Here is a 16,449-nt window from a genome sequence, read left to right as displayed (position 1 = left end):
CTCCTCCCAGGCTGTGCGGCAGTTACCCTCCGTCCTACAACCTGACCTTCCTGTCCTCCCAGAACGTCATGCTGGTCATGCTGATCACCGACGCTGAGGGACGGAATCCTGGCTTCAAGGCAGAGTTCTTCCAGCTCCCGAAGGCTAAAAGTAAGTAGGGGGCTCGGGAGAGCCCCTCTCTCTCATGGAGGTGAGGAAGGGAGAAGCCAGGTGTTTGTGGTGATGCTGCCAATTGCACAGGAGTCCCTTAGAAGCAGGTCTCTTCCTGGCACTCAGAAGCTCTTGTCTTACCCACAGTGCACTTGGCTTCTTTAATGATGCCCCCTCAGGAGAAGGGGGAAGGAATTATGTTGGATTAGCTGGGAAGACCACCTAATTGGTCTCCTGGGTTCTAGCCACGCCTTGGAGTGGAGCCGGTATCTCCAGAGATTGGCTTAACCTCATTAAAGGCTGCTCTGCCTGTGTCTGTTTTTGCCTCGGGTAGTAGCCGAACACTGCTTTTGGAAGCCCTGGCATCTTGATTTCATTTTCCTGCTTGTCTTCTAGGCTGCGGCGAGACTTTGAAAGGACCAAGTGGAAACTTCACCACCCCTTACTACCCGGCCCACTATCCGGCCAACATGGATTGTGTCTGGGACATAGAGGTGAGAGCATGGGACGGACCCTGCTGCCTAGCGTGGATTGGTAAAAGCGGGAGGTGGAGGCGGCCTGTTGGGGTCAGCTTAGCCCATTGTTAAAGTCATGGCAGTGACTTCGGCAGGTGATCTCCAAGACCAAGAGATTAGCAGGATTCCCACAAGGAATAGGGGTGAGGATAGTTTTTTTTTGAAGGTGCCTAACTCCTGTTGCCTTTGTAAAGCCGTAGCACTGGCTGTGGCTTTACACAGGGCATAAGGGACCTCGGGGAACAAGCCAGCCTCTGGTTGATGGGGTAGGAAGAAACTTCTGCCATGGGCAGGTTATTCCACTGGAGTTGGTTCTTGTACTTTCCTCCGAAGCGTCTGCTGCTGGCCACCATGGAGGATGGGATGCTGGAGATGATGGGCCCTGGCTTGACTTGATTTGTCCATTGCTGTTTTGGTTTCTCCCGTCTGTCAATGTTCCCTTACCTTGGTTTGGTCAGTCCTTGTTCTGAATGACTCCAGCGGTGTCCTGAGGCTTTCCCCTGACCGTTTGCATCTGTCTTCTGAAACTGACCGGGTCAGCTGGGCGCTGGGTAACACCTGGCTCTTTGCAGCTAGGATGAAAGCTATGGCTGGCCTGGCAACCTATGGGAGTTGTCCAGAGTAAACTACAGGTGGTAGATTCTGTCTGACTGGCCTGGTCTCTGTTGTGAATCAGGGTTGAAAAAGCTCTGCATAAAAACCTGAAACGCCCACCCCTTTTGTGACGCTCACCACTCTCTTGGGGCCTGGTGGCAGGATCCTGGTTTAAACAGGAATTTCAAAGACCTGCAGAGGCAAAAGAAGGCCCCCCGCTGAGGCAGGGAGGCACAGAGCGCTGTGCAAATGCCAAAGATTATTTGTGATTTTTATTATTGTTCTGCTCTGGCCTTTCCTCATGGACTCATCTTCTGCCCCCCAAATCTCACCCATCTTCCATCTAAATTGGTGTCTCTCTCCTTTTTCTGATTGCCAAAGGGGGAAGGAAAAGAAACTAGTTTTCCCTCCCCTTTCACTCTCCTTTCACTGCCTCTGCTGACTCTTGTCTTGCTCCTCTCAGGTCCCCTCTACAAAGAACGTGAAGGTGCGTTTCAACCTGTTCTACGTATTGGAACCTGGTGTCCCGCTCAATTCCTGCACCAAGGATTATGTGGAGATCAGCAATACAAAGTAAGTGCTGGGCAATGTGACGTGACTCGGAGGCACAGGCTGGGGACAGTTAATGAAACAAAGGGTGGCAAATTAGACTGATCAAAGGACATACTTTTTTCACACAACATGTCATTAGGCTGTGGAACTCACTGCCACAGGGTCATTGAGGCCAAGAATTTAGCAAGATTCCAAATGGGATTGGGCATTTATATCGTTTACAAGAATCCCCAGAGCTGCTATAGCAAATGTGAACAGATTCTGGAAGGGATATAAAACCTCATGCTTCACGGTTTAAGCCAATAACTATTGAGGATTAGGGTGAGACCTTCATGGTTATCTCGCACTTTCCTCTGAAGCACCTGGCACTTGCCACTATCGGAGATGGGATATTGGACTGGATGGACCAGGTGTCTGATCCAGTCTGGCAGTTCCTATGTCCCATGGCGAATGGTGGGATTACACTATTGCTGCTGTGAGAATCTGGCTCATTGCCCGTCACTGGGGATCACTGCCTAGTGGCTATAGCTGGGGGTTACTCTACTTGGATTTCAACATCGGATGCTGTCTACAAAGCTAACCGCTGTCAGGTGCCGGTTAGGAATCCAGATAGGACTCTTCTTTCTGTTCTCACCGAGCAGCCCTGTGCTTTCAACCTCAGTAAACCTCCTAAAAGAGAAGCACAAAAGTGAAGTGGAGAAGGGAAGTGGTCGGCATGTGAATCATCTGAAACGAATACGCCATGGCAGACTCGTAGAAATTGAAAGGTGCCGTGTGCAGAAAGCAAGATCAGCTATGTACGCTACAAGGACAACTTGGTTACATTAGCTTTCCATGAATTTGTTAATGGAATTGAAAGCCACACCTGCTTGCTGCTTTGCAGTGTAACAACTCCTGCAAAAATAATTCATGGTTTTAAAAAGTTTTAATAGAAGTGAGGTATCTTCTTGAGTACTTGGGTCACCTCTCTAGGGCTAACCACATGGAAACGTGGGGGAGATCAGAATCTAAACCTGGACCCAAATTTCACAGCTAGCCCTTGGTAGCACTTGTGATGTGGTAGCACTGAGGAGTCCCGGCCAGGGACTAGGACCTCATTGTGCCAGGCGCTGTACACATACAGAACAAAGAGACTGTCCGTGCCCCGAGGGATTTACAATCTGAGTATAAAACAAGAGACAACAGGTGGATCCAGGCACAAGGAAGCAATGTGACCTTGCTGGTCAGCATGAGGGGCAGTGGTCTCTCAGCACACCAGCTACCAACAGTTGCCAAGATTTTTGCAGGCTCTTAGATCTTGCATGGGCCATATCAAACAGTCCCCTTCTTGCCACTGACCTAAGCACCCCGACTTTGAAATCCAGGTCTCAACTTTGCAGCTCTGCAGCTTGGGGCGAGGCATCTAAATCTGGCACCTGGCATGGACCCATGGTCATCCCGCTAATCCATGCTGGTGTCAGCCCTTGTTTAGAGTGAGTGAGAGTGAGAAGACCCTGTTGGTGTCCTAGGCCAATGGACGTATGTGAGGCACAGAGAGGAAATTGCCTTTTTCTACTGGTGAGGGAGGGACCCTCTCTTCTGTACTGTAACAGTTCCTAAATCTGTGCTGTCCTCCCCTCCCGCCAGGTACTGTGGCGAGCGCTCCCAGTTTGTGGTGGCAAGTAACAGCAACAAAATCACAGTCCGGTTCCATTCAGACCAGTCGTACACAGACAATGGCTTCTCGGCAGAGTTCCTGTCTTACGATTCCAGTGACCGTAAGTTGAAACCTAGATGCTGTGAACTTTCAGGGGAACTGGCTTATTTTCTTAGCTGCTGAGGAAGGAGGTTTTTGGTCTGGGTTATTGGTCTGCCCTTTGACCTCTGGAGGGTTTGGGTCGGAAATGAAATGAACTGTGGTGACAGGTGTGCATAGCCCAGTTGGGCTATCACATCTTGGGGAGGACACCTGCTTGCTTGGCTCATTGCTGTAGTCGCCCTATAAGTTGGGTTGCACGCGTTCGTTGTTCACTGATAAAATCCCAGGAATTCTATATGTATCTATTTGCACATCCCTTTTTTTTCTAGCGCAATTCTGAGGCAAATGCAGGTTATTGTTAAAAACGGGCCAGAACCTTGAACTGGACCACCCCAAATCTAAATTTTGTTTAGTATAAATGGACCAAAGGAAATTGTAGCTCAAATTTAATGAGACCACCCCAGGTTGCAAGGCCTTAGGCATCAAGGGTATTTGAGTGAAACGAGTAACTCCTCTTCACTGGGAATAAGTAGCAGATAGTTGTAGTCACTGGACCCAGCACCAGAGGGAGACATAGAATCATAGAAGCAGGACTGGAAAGGACCTCAAGAGGTCTTCTAGTCCGGTCCCCTGCACTTGGTGATCAGACTCACTGAATCCACGAGGTACAGATACACTTGTGCTTTGGGGAAGTCCGGATCAGGATCCAGTCTGTCATTCTAACCTTGTCTCTCATGTTTGTTCTCACATAATGTCTCATTTTGGCTTCTTCATGCCAAGTGTCCATTGGGTGGAAATGGATGTGGTGAGATGCAAGCACAGGATAGAACAGCTGACCCGGGTCTAGGAACGTCCCGGTGCAGGAAGCAGTGGGTTTTTCCTGGAAAATCCACTCCACTCACACAGGAGCATTCACTCACGCTGGTGCTAGGGTGACCAGATGAGAGGAACAAAATATCGGGACACATGGGAGAGATGGGGGGGGCGCCGGTGGAACAAAATAAATATTTTTTTTAAAAAGGGAGTGCTGCTGGCAGAGCTCTCAAAAACCAACAACTCGGAGTGCGAAATATCGGGACAAATGGTGTCCTGACCAAACATCGGTTGGGATGTGGGGCAAACGACTAAATATCGGGACGTCTGGTCACCCTAGCTGGTCCAGGTGATGTGTTCTCAGTGCAGCATGTGTATTCAGAAAAATGGACACACCGAAAACTGAACGCAAGAGGAGCTGATGGTTACTGGCAAGGCTAATGCATGTCACACCTTTCTCTTTCTCCCTTGTTGCCTGCAGCCTGTCCTGGCAAGTTCACCTGCAACACTGGCCGCTGCATTAATAAAGTCATGCGCTGTGACGGCTGGACGGACTGCACGGATGGCAGCGACGAGCGCTCCTGCAGTAAGTCCTTCCTTTGGATTCTCTTTGCAGGGCCATGTGATGGGACGGAGAGGTCTCTGCAGAATGTCAGCAAGTGGGAGGGAACTCCTGACTTGCTCTGGGCTCTCCCAAGTGGACAGATTGGGATAATGCATTGGGGCTGGGGGCTGAAGGCAGTTCTTGGTAGTCCAGCCGCAGGGCTGGAGGTTAGCCAGACTGGGATGTCTTTTAGAACCTGTGCATCCTAAGCCGCAAGAATTACCCTTTACGGGGAGAGATCTTGGTGGGGAAAGTCCTTTCTTCGTTGCTGGGCCCAGCAATCCCCTCTGGCAGCTTGCAGAGCTGCTGTCTTGCTGGAGATGAATTTAGACATGGGTTGCAAGTCCAACACTGTGTCAGTGGCTCCGACATCCAGCTGCGTGATCTGTGGAGTGCACCCACCAGCAGATCCTACCAGCCGGGATGCCAAGCTTTTGGGCGATGGCTCTACCGCTGCCCTACACAGGCTGCTTCAGCTCTGTACGTGCGTAGCAACTGATGCAAAGGCATCGGTGCTGCTGCTGTTCCTGTCATTCGACAGGAATGAAAATGGATCTTGGTGCAGCTGCCTTCATCCCAGCACCCAGCTCACTGAGTTGATTCGAACCCCTTGAACACTGGGGACTGTGTCCGTGTCCGTGTCCCCCTCCAAAGATCAGCCTTCTGGTGCTGTGGCCTTTTTGTTGGAGACCTGAATCTGTCTGTGGGTCAGCTGGTCCTCCCCTTTTCATGGAGGAAAGTCAAACCCTGCTGGCTTGGGGAACACCCCCGACCAACTAGCATCAAGCTCCCAGTGGAAACAGCTTCCTCCCCCAACCTTGAGCCCGGTGTAGATAAGGAACAATCAGCGGCTTGATCAGTCTGGAATCCCTGTATAGTTCATGAGCCTTCATTCTTATTGTTGTTAATCTAACTGCAAAGAGCCAATGCCCGGTGACTTTCACTCACTAACCTCCCTCCGACCACTGCCTGTTGGGAGATGGTTTCTGCCGTTTAATCCTTGCTGATGCTGCTTTGTGGTCCCAACCACCTGGCCCCTGCATGCCCTAGGGGGCTGGCATACCCGCACGCATTTAATTACATTTCATGACCTGTCATGCTCAGGGCACTACGGTGCTGTTTATAGCTCCTTCCTGGGCAGAGCATGGGAGTGCATGTGTGTTTGTGGATACACTTTTGTCTCTCTGATTTAATATATAATCCCACAGATCATGTCATTAGCCATGGCCTAGAGTCAATGGGAGGAGATTGGAGCCCCTGGCTCAGGTCTCGTTGTACTAAATGACGGGATGAAAATGGTGTGCTCCCGGCCCATGGGTGCTCGCTGCCCCCTTGGGGCGATGAGTGGATGCTTGGGCTGCCCAGGTTTGTACTCAATCCCAGGCTCTTTTCGAGTGAAAAATCTGTTCTCTGGTTCTTCTTTGCTCCCTCACCCTAGAAACGCCTCGGGCTCTGTCTGTGCGACTGAGTGTGACCAGTTAGTGACACAGTCGGCTCAGAACACGTTTACTGCCCTGTCGGTAGCCACTGGCAGCTGAGTCTTATCTCGTTTGGAACACGATTCACTTTCTGTAATGGCTTTGGCTGGGGTTGCTTCCTCCTGACTCTTCCAGTGCATCCCAGCGTGCATTGCTCCATGTGCTTCTGGTGTCGGTCTGTGCTCACGTTTGCTGGGCACTCAGTCCTCTGCTGAGGCATGATAGCTGGGGTAGCTGCCCAGATTTTCCCAGAATTCTCTGGGGCAAACACTTAGGCAGTATGGCTGGTGAGGATGCCCAAACTGCATGGAAAAAGCTGCTGCCAGGGTGCCACTCAGCCATGCTTGTCGTAACTCACTCAGATTAAGATGTTGCAAATTGGCTACCAAAATATGTCTGTGCATGTAGCCAGTCCCTTGGGCATTTGCAGGGCACCGATCCCCTATGGTATCTGGCACCATGTGTGTGAGGCTGATGCCAAGCGCCGAACTGGCCAATGACTGGCTGGCTGGAATGGCCAGTCGTTGCAGAAGGTCCCATCTCATCCAAATGCTCAGCCCCAGATGTTGAGGCAGTCTTGGTCTGAGGGACTAAACATCGGTCCCCATTTGATGTTAGAGAGGCTCCTGTTTCTCCTCCTTAAGGGTGCATTTGAAAAGTTCTTTGTGGCTTTGAAGATCTTCCTTGGTGTCTCCAAGTTATGGGAGCTGCAGGCTCTCCCTGTACAGTCAGTCGTTCTGGCTCTTCTGTTTGTCAGGAAGGGGCCCAGCCTGGGAGACTGCTAAGCACATTCAGCTCCTGTGGGTGGAGATGCAGGAAGGACTCCGGACCACCCAGGGCCGTGTCCAAAGTATATTCTAGGCATGTCTCCAATGGAGAGGGACCTGCTGAAATGTCACTGTCTGAAACCTATCACCAGCCTGTAGTTGTGTATCGTACCGGTGAGCGATGGCATCGGTGCATCATCTAACATCTCCCCTTCCTTCCCCAGATTGCACCAACGAGCAGTTCAGATGTAATAACGGCTGGTGCAAGCCACGCTTCTGGCTCTGCGACGGTGTGAACGATTGCGGGGACAACAGCGATGAGCTGCAGTGCAGTAAGTGACTCGTCCATTGCTTCGCCCCACGCTGAGACCTGGCCGTTAAGTCACAGTGTTGAAGGCCAGAAGACACCACCAGAACATCTGGGCTGACCTCCTGTATAGTCCAGGCCACTAACACCCCCCCCCCCCAGTCAACAACCACAATCACCCCTCAGGAGAATAAACTAATGTGTGCTGCAGACAGAGAACAGGAGAGACTGAGACCTGACAATGCGTGAAAAACACTGGTGGGAAAAGTGCTAGAGCTGATGAGGTGTGAGCTAGATCTGACTCTAGCTGCAATTGAGGTGACTGTGTGTGTTTAGTTTGAACTGGTTTTAACAGAGAGGGAGGATCAGCTTTACCTGCAAATAAATAAATAAAATAAATATAAAATTAGGGTGACAGGAACTAGATTAATATTTGCACTTTTTTCCCACAGAAAAGCAACTGTTTTATAATAACTTATTTAGATTTCAGAAAAAAGTTTCCTATCCCATGTTCTGGGTGCCCTAACATCATTAATCCATACAATACATGCAATTAAATTAAATGCCGGCCGTATTAAAATCAGTTCTGCAGGAACTCTGCTGCCAGCCAGCTACTAACCTCCTGTGTGATCTAGGAAGTGCACCTCAACCAGACCCTTTCAAAGCAGGTTTCTTTTGCAGAGCACCTAGAAAGTTGCCAAATTCAGGCTATTTGGGACAAAGTAGCGGTACTGTAAGGGGATGTGTAAGGAATAACTAGGCTTGGATTTTTGTAAATGTCAATTTCATCATACACTCAAAACTGAGGAACAACTATTTCCATCGATTGACGATCAAAACTGACAGGCAAAATAAGAAAATGGCTGCTTGAGAACGTATTAGAGTTTTGGTTCAAGGACGTTTTACTTTGCATAATTGGACAGGTGGTGTTGACAATTTGTGTTCTTTTATAAAGCTGTAACTTTCTGAATCTCAAAGTCTGGTGTTCAATAACTATATTCCCTGACTCCAGCCCCAGTTTCCAGCCACTCAAAATTGAAATCAATAAAAATTTGGGGCGGGGGAAATGCTTAAACAAGTAATTTTGCACACCTGTGAAAATTTAACTTGCTAGCTCAAAAAAAAAAAAAGCTTAAAAATCAAAATCAATATTACCCATCGAAATGACAAATCAATAAAAATGGGAATTCTGCCAAGCGTAGGAATAACATCAGTGTTTTGTGGAAAAGGGGAGAAAGAAAAGAGCAGATTCATAGGAGGAGATGGAGAAAGAAACAGAAAGGAAATAGAACATGAGTGTCGGGTTAAAGGTAAGAGGTGCTAGTCTAAGCTAGAGAACCACAGGGTCCGTCTGCGTCCTGCAGCCTCCGTAAGGAATCTCCTTTATATCCCTGAAAGCATGGTCCTGTCTCCTCCATCAGGCGGGTCGCTTAAAGCTGGATCTTTGGCACTTTGTTCCCTTTTTGCCCGTTTCTGAGCAGCGGCTGCTTCCTCTCTCTCCCAGAATGCCCAGATAAGAACTTCAAGTGCAGCAATGGGAAATGCATCCCTGAAACCCAGAAATGTGACGGCAAGGACGACTGCGGGGACGGGAGCGACGAGGGCACCTGCAGCAAAGGTGAGGACAGGCTGGGGAGGAGAGTCTTGAAATGGGCACAGTTACTAGCGAGACCCACATGAGCTCCTGCAGGCCCCCAGCAAGGGGCCACGAACAGGGCTTCCATTGGCGGGAAATCTGTGGAACCACGACCTCGTGCCAAGAAGGGGATCTCGAAGCCATGACTCAGGGACACAGGTGGGATTCCCGTGGGAGCTGCATGTCACTGGTGTTGCATGTACCAGCATAACCATGTAGCTGATAATGAGCCGAGAGGCTCATATTGTTCTCACACCCTTCTGGGAAGGAGCCTAAAAGGCTGTCCCAGACAACATTCCTCCCGGCCTCAGCGTCCTTTCTAGGAGCTCGTGCCTGGGGGGTTCCCCAGCACGGTGCCATCTGGGGCTAACGCTTCTCCCTTTGGCCTGCCTGCAGTGGCGTCTGTTGCCTGCAAGGATTACACCTACAAGTGCCGCAACAGCGTGTGCCTGAGCAAGACCAACCCGGAGTGCGATGGGACGAAGGACTGTGCTGATAACTCGGACGAGGAGAGCTGTGGTGGGTGGTTCCCCTTCTCGGTGCTGGTGTGGTGGCTGGCACGCCCGTAAATCAGGGCTTAGATCTTGAGACCTGCTAATTATCTTATGGGGTTGGAAAGGGAGGTTGGGGAGGGGATAGTTTGGGCTCCCGAATGGACATACTGTGCCTTTTGGAACTGATTTGTTTTGCTAGGGAATAGCCAGACTGTCATCAAGAAGTTGAGGTGATGGTTTGATCTCTGTTTTTAAATTTAAAAGTTTATGTAGGACCTACACAAACGCTTTTATTCACACACTGCTGACTCTGCCACTGCAGGTCGCAAACTCTATTCCCACTGCAGTGATAACTGTAATGATCAGTTGCCAGAGCGATTGGTGGCATCAGCACCATTAAATAGATTCCCCAAGGACGGAGCGGGGGTCTGACGAGATTGAGAGCAGGTAACTAACAGGAGTGGTCTCTTTTCTCCGGTCTTTCTCTCACTCTCCCATATCAGACTGTGGGACCCGCTCTTACAGCAAGAAGACCCGGATCGTCGGCGGGCAGGACTCGGAAGTGGGCGAGTGGCCGTGGCAGGTCAGCCTGCACGTGCAAGGCCAAGGGCACATCTGTGGAGCCTCGCTGATATCGCACAAGTGGCTGGTTTCAGCAGCTCACTGCTTCCAAGACCAGGGGACAATCAGGTTGGTGGGTGCGGTGGGATTGGGTCTCTGCTACTCTCTAGGGTTGGGCAGACTTGGTGCCATGTCAGACACGCACGTGGAGGATAGGAATTGCTATAGCAGATCAGACCAGTGGGCTCTCTGGCCTAGTATCCTTCCACCAATGGAGCCCAGTACCAGCTGCTTCAGAGGAAGGCGTAACCAACATATGTATAGGCTTCCCCCTGCCTGTAAGGGAATAACCGAGAATGTTCTCTCTAAAAGGGAGTTTACTCTGATGCACAGGGGATGCCTCTTTCCCTCCCAACAATTCAATGGATGCTTTGAATCCTGTACTGGTCTTGGTCCAAGTAATGGCTCCAACCCCATTGTTATCAGATGGCAGCCTCTATCGACTGCCCCCCGGATCGCTGGGGATGATAAGTGCGCTGGCACTGGTCATGCTCATTAGGTGGGATCCTCGGCTCCTCTCCAGCATCCTGTTGTGGCTGGTAGTTCTTAGCAAGTAGTGGCTCTGCCATTGGACTGCTGGGGGAACCTGCCATGCTTAGAAAAACGGAAGGGTGTGAGTTGATCATCATTTTGCTGGTCACAGCTGTTTAAACTGCGTCTCAGGCTCACCTTCCAGGTGGTTCGCAGTAGGTGCTCTGGTGTCCCGGGAAGCAGCAACTCAAGGATGATCTAGTCCTGCCAAAGGACTGGGAGTCAGGACACCTGGGGTCTATTTCCAGCTCTGCACCTGATTCTGACTGTGGGTGGGACCCTTAATTTCTCTGTGCCCATCTGTGAAATGGGGATAATACCCACCCTTGTGAAGAGCTGAGAGAGGTTTTTGGATGCCCTGGAAGCGTACGGTAGTGGCATTGTGCCATGCATATTCTGGTAGAGAGCTTTGCAGAGAAGCTCCATGTTCCACCAAATAGCCCGGCAGCCACAATGGAGCTCTGAGGGACTCCTGGGAGCCCTATGGAGCTGGTCAGAAAATGGGCACTCTTTCCCCCCATGGCGAAGTTCAATTTCAGTGAAAAAATCAAAATGGGAAGTGGTGCCTCATGGGAGCTGTAAATTGTCTGCCTTTATGCGCCTATCCCTTCTAGGCTGGGTTCCGTGGTCAGACTAGATCTCTCATTCTGCACCCCTCATAATAGGGGCAGGTCGTTGCATCATGGGAATCAGTGACTGTAGTGCATCATGGGAGATGTAGTCTATCTGGGGCATCCAAACCATAGAGGAGAATTGGGGCATGAGGTACCTGAACTACTGCTCACATGAGGCTTCGTGACAGGCTAGCCCAAAGAGTCCTAATTCAGTTTTCAGGCATTTGTTTGTTTGACCAGAAACCAGACGTTTCCGTGGAAAACGAACACTATTTTATGGAAATACAGTTAGTTGACAACCCAATTTTGTTTAAAAAAAAAAAATTTGCTGGTAAACCTTCTCCCAGTCCAAACCCTGCCCTAGAGCCATCCCCGGTTTTGCCCCACGTCACCCTGTGGCATGTCTCTGTGCAGGTACTCGGACCCCAAGCTGTGGACGGCCTTTCTAGGGCTTCATGACCAGAGTAAACGGAATGACAAGATGGTGCAAGAGCGGAGCATCAAGAGCATCATCTCCAACACCCAATTCAACGACTTCACCTACGACTACGACATCGCTGTGCTGGAGCTGCAGAATCCTGTCACCTTCACCACCTCTGTCCAGCCTGTCTGCCTACCCGATGCCACCCATGACTTCCCTTCTGGCAAGGAAATCTGGGTGACTGGATGGGGGGCCACCTCGGAAGGAGGTGAGGGGGTCACCTGGGAAGGGGTGAGGGAGGTAGGGTTGGATGGCTGTAGTTGTTCTGGATGCACCGGATGCCACTTGGCTGATCAGTGCGTAGACCGAGTGGGGAGGGGAAGAGCCTACAAGGTCTTGGTAGGTCTTTCCTCATTGGAAACTCATTTAACCCACAGGCCGCCATTGTGGGGGCCCTGTGCCGAGAATGAAGGCATGTTTCCAGCAGCTGAGAGGGAGGATGTTTTGGGACTGTCTGGAGTGAGTCCAGAGTCTGCTGCCAGATTTTTCCCCTCAGCCTGTGCCACACACGCTGCCCCCAGCCCCTGTAGCTGGTTTTGGATCCTCTTGCTGGGAGAAAGTGGGCTCCAGTGGTGGGGAGAGGTCGGGGTGCGGCTGGTGGTCAGTAGTGGGATTGAATCTGACAGGAAGGGAGGTGTGTCTGGGGTGCAGCTGGGTTCTGATGGCTGGAGTTTGGGACGGGGTGTGCAAGGTGGGGGGGGGGCCTCGCTTTGGGGGAGGGTGTGAAGGGAGAAGGGAGCATGTTGGTGAGGAGAGCACTTGTCCACTCGTAACCCTCAGGGCACTGAGGATTAGGAACTGGAGCATGTGCTCCCCACCCCAGACTCTATGCACGGAGGGGACTCCCATCTCTGGTCCTTATAGGTGCTGGTGCCACCATCCTGCAGAAGGCGACGATTCGGGTGATTAACCAGACCATGTGCAACACACTGCTGACCAACCAGATAACACCACGCATGATGTGTGTGGGGGTCCTGACGGGGGGTATCGATGCCTGCCAGGTAGGAGCCTCTGGGTTTGGAAGGGATTTGACCAGATTGTGCTGAAACCCCGGGAAGTGGGGGTAGCCCTTTCTTAGCAAGCTGGGTCCAACATGGTGGCTTACTTTGTACATCTGTCAGCGCTTGTGCATTCTGGATACTTAGGCAGTCTCTCTCCTAGGGGAGATTTTATTTCCTTAGTGTTAATCAATGGGAATCGCTGATGTTTTCCTTTAACACCCCGTCCTTTGGAGGGGAGGTGTGTGCGGGAGGCGTTATTTGGCTCTGGATCCAGATTTCAAAGCATGGGTCACCACCATTTGCTTGTTGGTTTTCATCCGGCCCTGGCTCGCTAGTGCCGGGAAGCTGTTGCTATCGGATAGCTGTTTGCCTGACTCCTCTGGCCTACCTGCCCAGAGCCTCCGTCTCCACCCGCATTGCTGGTGGTCTCCTGAAGAGAGGCCAAGGACTCTCCTGCCTCAGCCAAGGGTCAAGATCAGGGCCGAGAGGGCGCTTAGTGCTGCTGCCTGCATAACAGATTGCCAAGACTCTTCTTTTCACCAGCGTGAAATTTGCTGGAAGACGGGACTCCCGTTCCCCAAGTACCGTCAAGGTCCCAAAGGGAGGGGAGAAGCTCAAAGAGAAAATTATTGCAAACATCAAGGAGCTTCAGACACTCTTACCTCCTGCAAGGTCTTTTTAGGTGAAAAAAACAAACCACCTAGGAAATTCCCATGTGAAAACTTCATCAACCTACAGTGAGGGTCAATCACCCTCATATCTCCTACCCCACCTCTAAACACACTCGTGGAAATGACCAGCGGACGTAACTTCTAGAAACATTCCACGTCCCTTACAAATTCCTTCATTTGCTTAATAACTGTCTGTGGGCAGGGGCACGTTTTTGTGCTCTAAATGGAGGAAGAGCCCGAAGTGGGAGGGGATTAGCCTGGTTTAACCTGCGGTTCTGTTTCCATGCAGGGGGACTCGGGTGGGCCGTTGGTTAGCGTGGAGAACAACAACAAGCTGTTTCTGGCTGGTGTGGTCAGCTGGGGAGACGGCTGCGCCCAGCGGAACAAGCCAGGAGTCTACACTCGGGTCTCCAAGCTGCGGGACTGGATCAAGCAGCACACCGGGATCTAGGAGGGCTCCAGCGAGGGGCTCTCGATCCGGATGGACACGCAGGGCAGGCGGTGCCTCTCGCGTTCGGCTCTGGGTCTCTTTCAAGCCGGTGGTCGAAGACACTCCCAGCTGATGTGAAGGGAATCGTGTGTGTATGTGTGTGTCGTTGCCTCCCCTCCCCCATGGGACTGGACCAGCAGGACGCCTGGCCTGTTTGAAGGCATGGGGGGAAGGAGTGGGCAGCTCGGATCCTTCCCCGTATTCCCTCCCTTCCTCCTTCAGGGAGCTGCCCCTAATGTGAACTTAACCCCTACCTCTGGTGAGCAGGAACCTCCAAAGGGAGGGTGTAAGAATTCCACCTCTCCTGCCATCTCACCTCAACAAGAACTGTGACGGGCGGACGTTCTGGAGAGAGCGGGGAGCTCACCCTAATCCAAAGGGACAGGACTGCAGCAGCCACCAGGAGGTGCTGCACCAAGGAGACGCTTGTCCATATGTAAAGTGGGGCTGTGTAATTGTGCGCGTGTGTTTCCAGAACTGCCCAGTGTCTGGCAGGTGATGGCAGAGCTGTTTGTTTTATTTTATTTTGATGAATCCTTTGTTTCTCACCCTGAAATTGATATGCTCGTGAGATGGAAATTCCTTGTGTTCCAATCTTCCACCTGCTCCTTCCGGCCTGTTGTGTCCAGACACCCGCTTAGACGGCGCGGGAGGGATATGCAGCTTGAGCCCTCACTAAACTCCCGTTCAACCCCCACTCTCTGGTCCTAGCAGCCACCTAGGTCCGGTTCAGATGGACTTTTAGATACTCGTTTTTTTAACCGTGTTTTTGGTTGTTTTCGGAGCAGGTTTAATTGTGAGGCGCTCCAATCCCACCGGCAATGCTGCATGGGGCAGGTTGGACATCTGTATTGGTTGCCTACCATTGAATGACCCCTGCAAAAACTCCTCTCGGTGACTCCAATAAAACACTTTTATACAAGAGGTTTAATATCGAGAGGTAAAATCTCCCCTGATCTGTCAATGATCTCAAAGCTGACCCTGCTTGCTGAGCACTAGGCTTGTGAACCCTGTGTACTAAGGGATCTATAACATGGAGGGATGGAGCTACAGAGCCTGCATCTCCTTGTGAGAGGGGGTCGTGCCTAAATTTAAACACAGAGCTGCTCAGATCCATGCAGGGCACTGCCTTCTGGGTCCTGAGGTCTCTCGGCGAGGTTCGTCACACAGATCCACAAGGAAATGCACTGTAGCCTCTGTTGAGGGGTATCTGGGGGTCACATTGCAGAATTCCAGATAAGCCAGTTGCTACTGAGTTGCAGGGTGAACTTTGCCCGCCCCCCCCACCTCCCGTCTGCCTGTTTTTTACAAGAATGGTTTAAATGTATCCACTGGAGAGCGTGTGTGTGTGTGTGCGCGCGTGTGATCTATCTTCTGACCTGTTTACGGTCAGATTGGCATTGCCACAATGTGCCTTAACTGTAAGAAGTGAAGTGTGACCTCGTTAGCTGTCTGTGAAACCCACCTGACTGTGGGACGTGAGCGCCTCAGTCCTTTAGCTGGTTCTTTAGTCCTTGCGGGAGGCCGAAGCCTCAGGTGCCATATGAGAACGTGGAGACAAAGGGTCACACGCTGGTTGCTCTTCACGGTACCCCAAACAAGGCCCTCAGGGAGTGCGTTGAGATCCTGAGCACGGGGCCGACCCTGTAGCTCTTATATGGACCGGTGGGAAGACTCTGTAATGCCTTTAGGCAGGACGTACGCAGAGCATGGACTGGGCGCCCTAATAGGAGACTTTTGGCTGCCTGGGAACATGACTGCAAGCCCTGCTCTGTGTGTGTAGTGGTGGTATAATAGAAGCTATTTTGTGGTTGTCTAGCATTGCTATGGGGACAAGGTGGGAGTAGAGACCTGTAGGTACCTGTGAATGGCCCCTCTAGGAATCTTTGCTACTTCCCTCTTCCTGCCAGTGCTGAGCCCTGATCCTGGAATTGCTGGCACCTGGCTCATTGCAGGATCAGGCAGCAATCTGCCAGGAGAGAGGGGAGCCGGTAAGCGTGTAAAACCATTTTCTCATATGAACAGCTTGCCGCAGCCCTAAAAGAGAGTGTTGCCGTTTTAGGAAATGTCTCTGCCTGCCCCTGGTCCTTGATGCACGCCGGGCTGGGGTAAGGGGAGGGGACGGACGCTTGATGGCTTTTTAATCTTTTATTTTTTTTAAAAGGAATGTTGCAAAATGATTTCACATGTGCTGATTTTTGATCTGGTTTTCTTCTGTATATATTGCTCCCTACTGTAGTGTTGTACATATGTCAGAGTGAAGGAAGCAGGCCTTTCCTGCTCAGTTTAACCTCCTTCCGCACTTCAATGTTGTAAAGTCACTTTTGTAAAGATCTGAATGAAATGGAGAGGCTTGGAGAAAATCTGTATTAAACTGGGGATTTTTGTATTA

General features: G+C 51.0%; 1 protein-coding gene across 5 annotated transcripts in view; it reads left to right on the top strand.

The window, feature by feature from the left end:
- ST14 (ST14 transmembrane serine protease matriptase) overlaps positions 1–16,449 on the top strand; it is a 58,068-nt gene extending 41,619 nt beyond the window's left edge. For all 5 annotated transcript variants that reach the window (XM_039496787.1, XM_039496784.1, XM_039496783.1 and 2 more), the window contains exons 8-19: positions 11–150; positions 547–644; positions 1,723–1,832; positions 3,438–3,568; positions 4,844–4,948; positions 7,436–7,543; positions 9,023–9,136; positions 9,551–9,673; positions 10,152–10,338; positions 11,829–12,103; positions 12,760–12,896; positions 13,857–16,449. In XM_039496787.1, coding sequence (XP_039352721.1) covers positions 11–150; positions 547–644; positions 1,723–1,832; positions 3,438–3,568; positions 4,844–4,948; positions 7,436–7,543; positions 9,023–9,136; positions 9,551–9,673; positions 10,152–10,338; positions 11,829–12,103; positions 12,760–12,896; positions 13,857–14,018 — 1,690 coding nt within the window. In that variant the 3' untranslated portion in view covers positions 14,019–16,449. The remainder of the gene's footprint in view (positions 1–10; positions 151–546; positions 645–1,722; positions 1,833–3,437; positions 3,569–4,843; positions 4,949–7,435; positions 7,544–9,022; positions 9,137–9,550; positions 9,674–10,151; positions 10,339–11,828; positions 12,104–12,759; positions 12,897–13,856) is intronic.

This window comes from Mauremys reevesii, linkage group 12 (genome assembly GCF_016161935.1).
Source record: "Mauremys reevesii isolate NIE-2019 linkage group 12, ASM1616193v1, whole genome shotgun sequence".
Classification (NCBI taxonomy): domain Eukaryota; kingdom Metazoa; phylum Chordata; order Testudines; family Geoemydidae; genus Mauremys; species Mauremys reevesii.
Note: the sequence above shows the minus strand (reverse complement) of the source record. Positions and strands in the feature narration are given on the sequence as shown.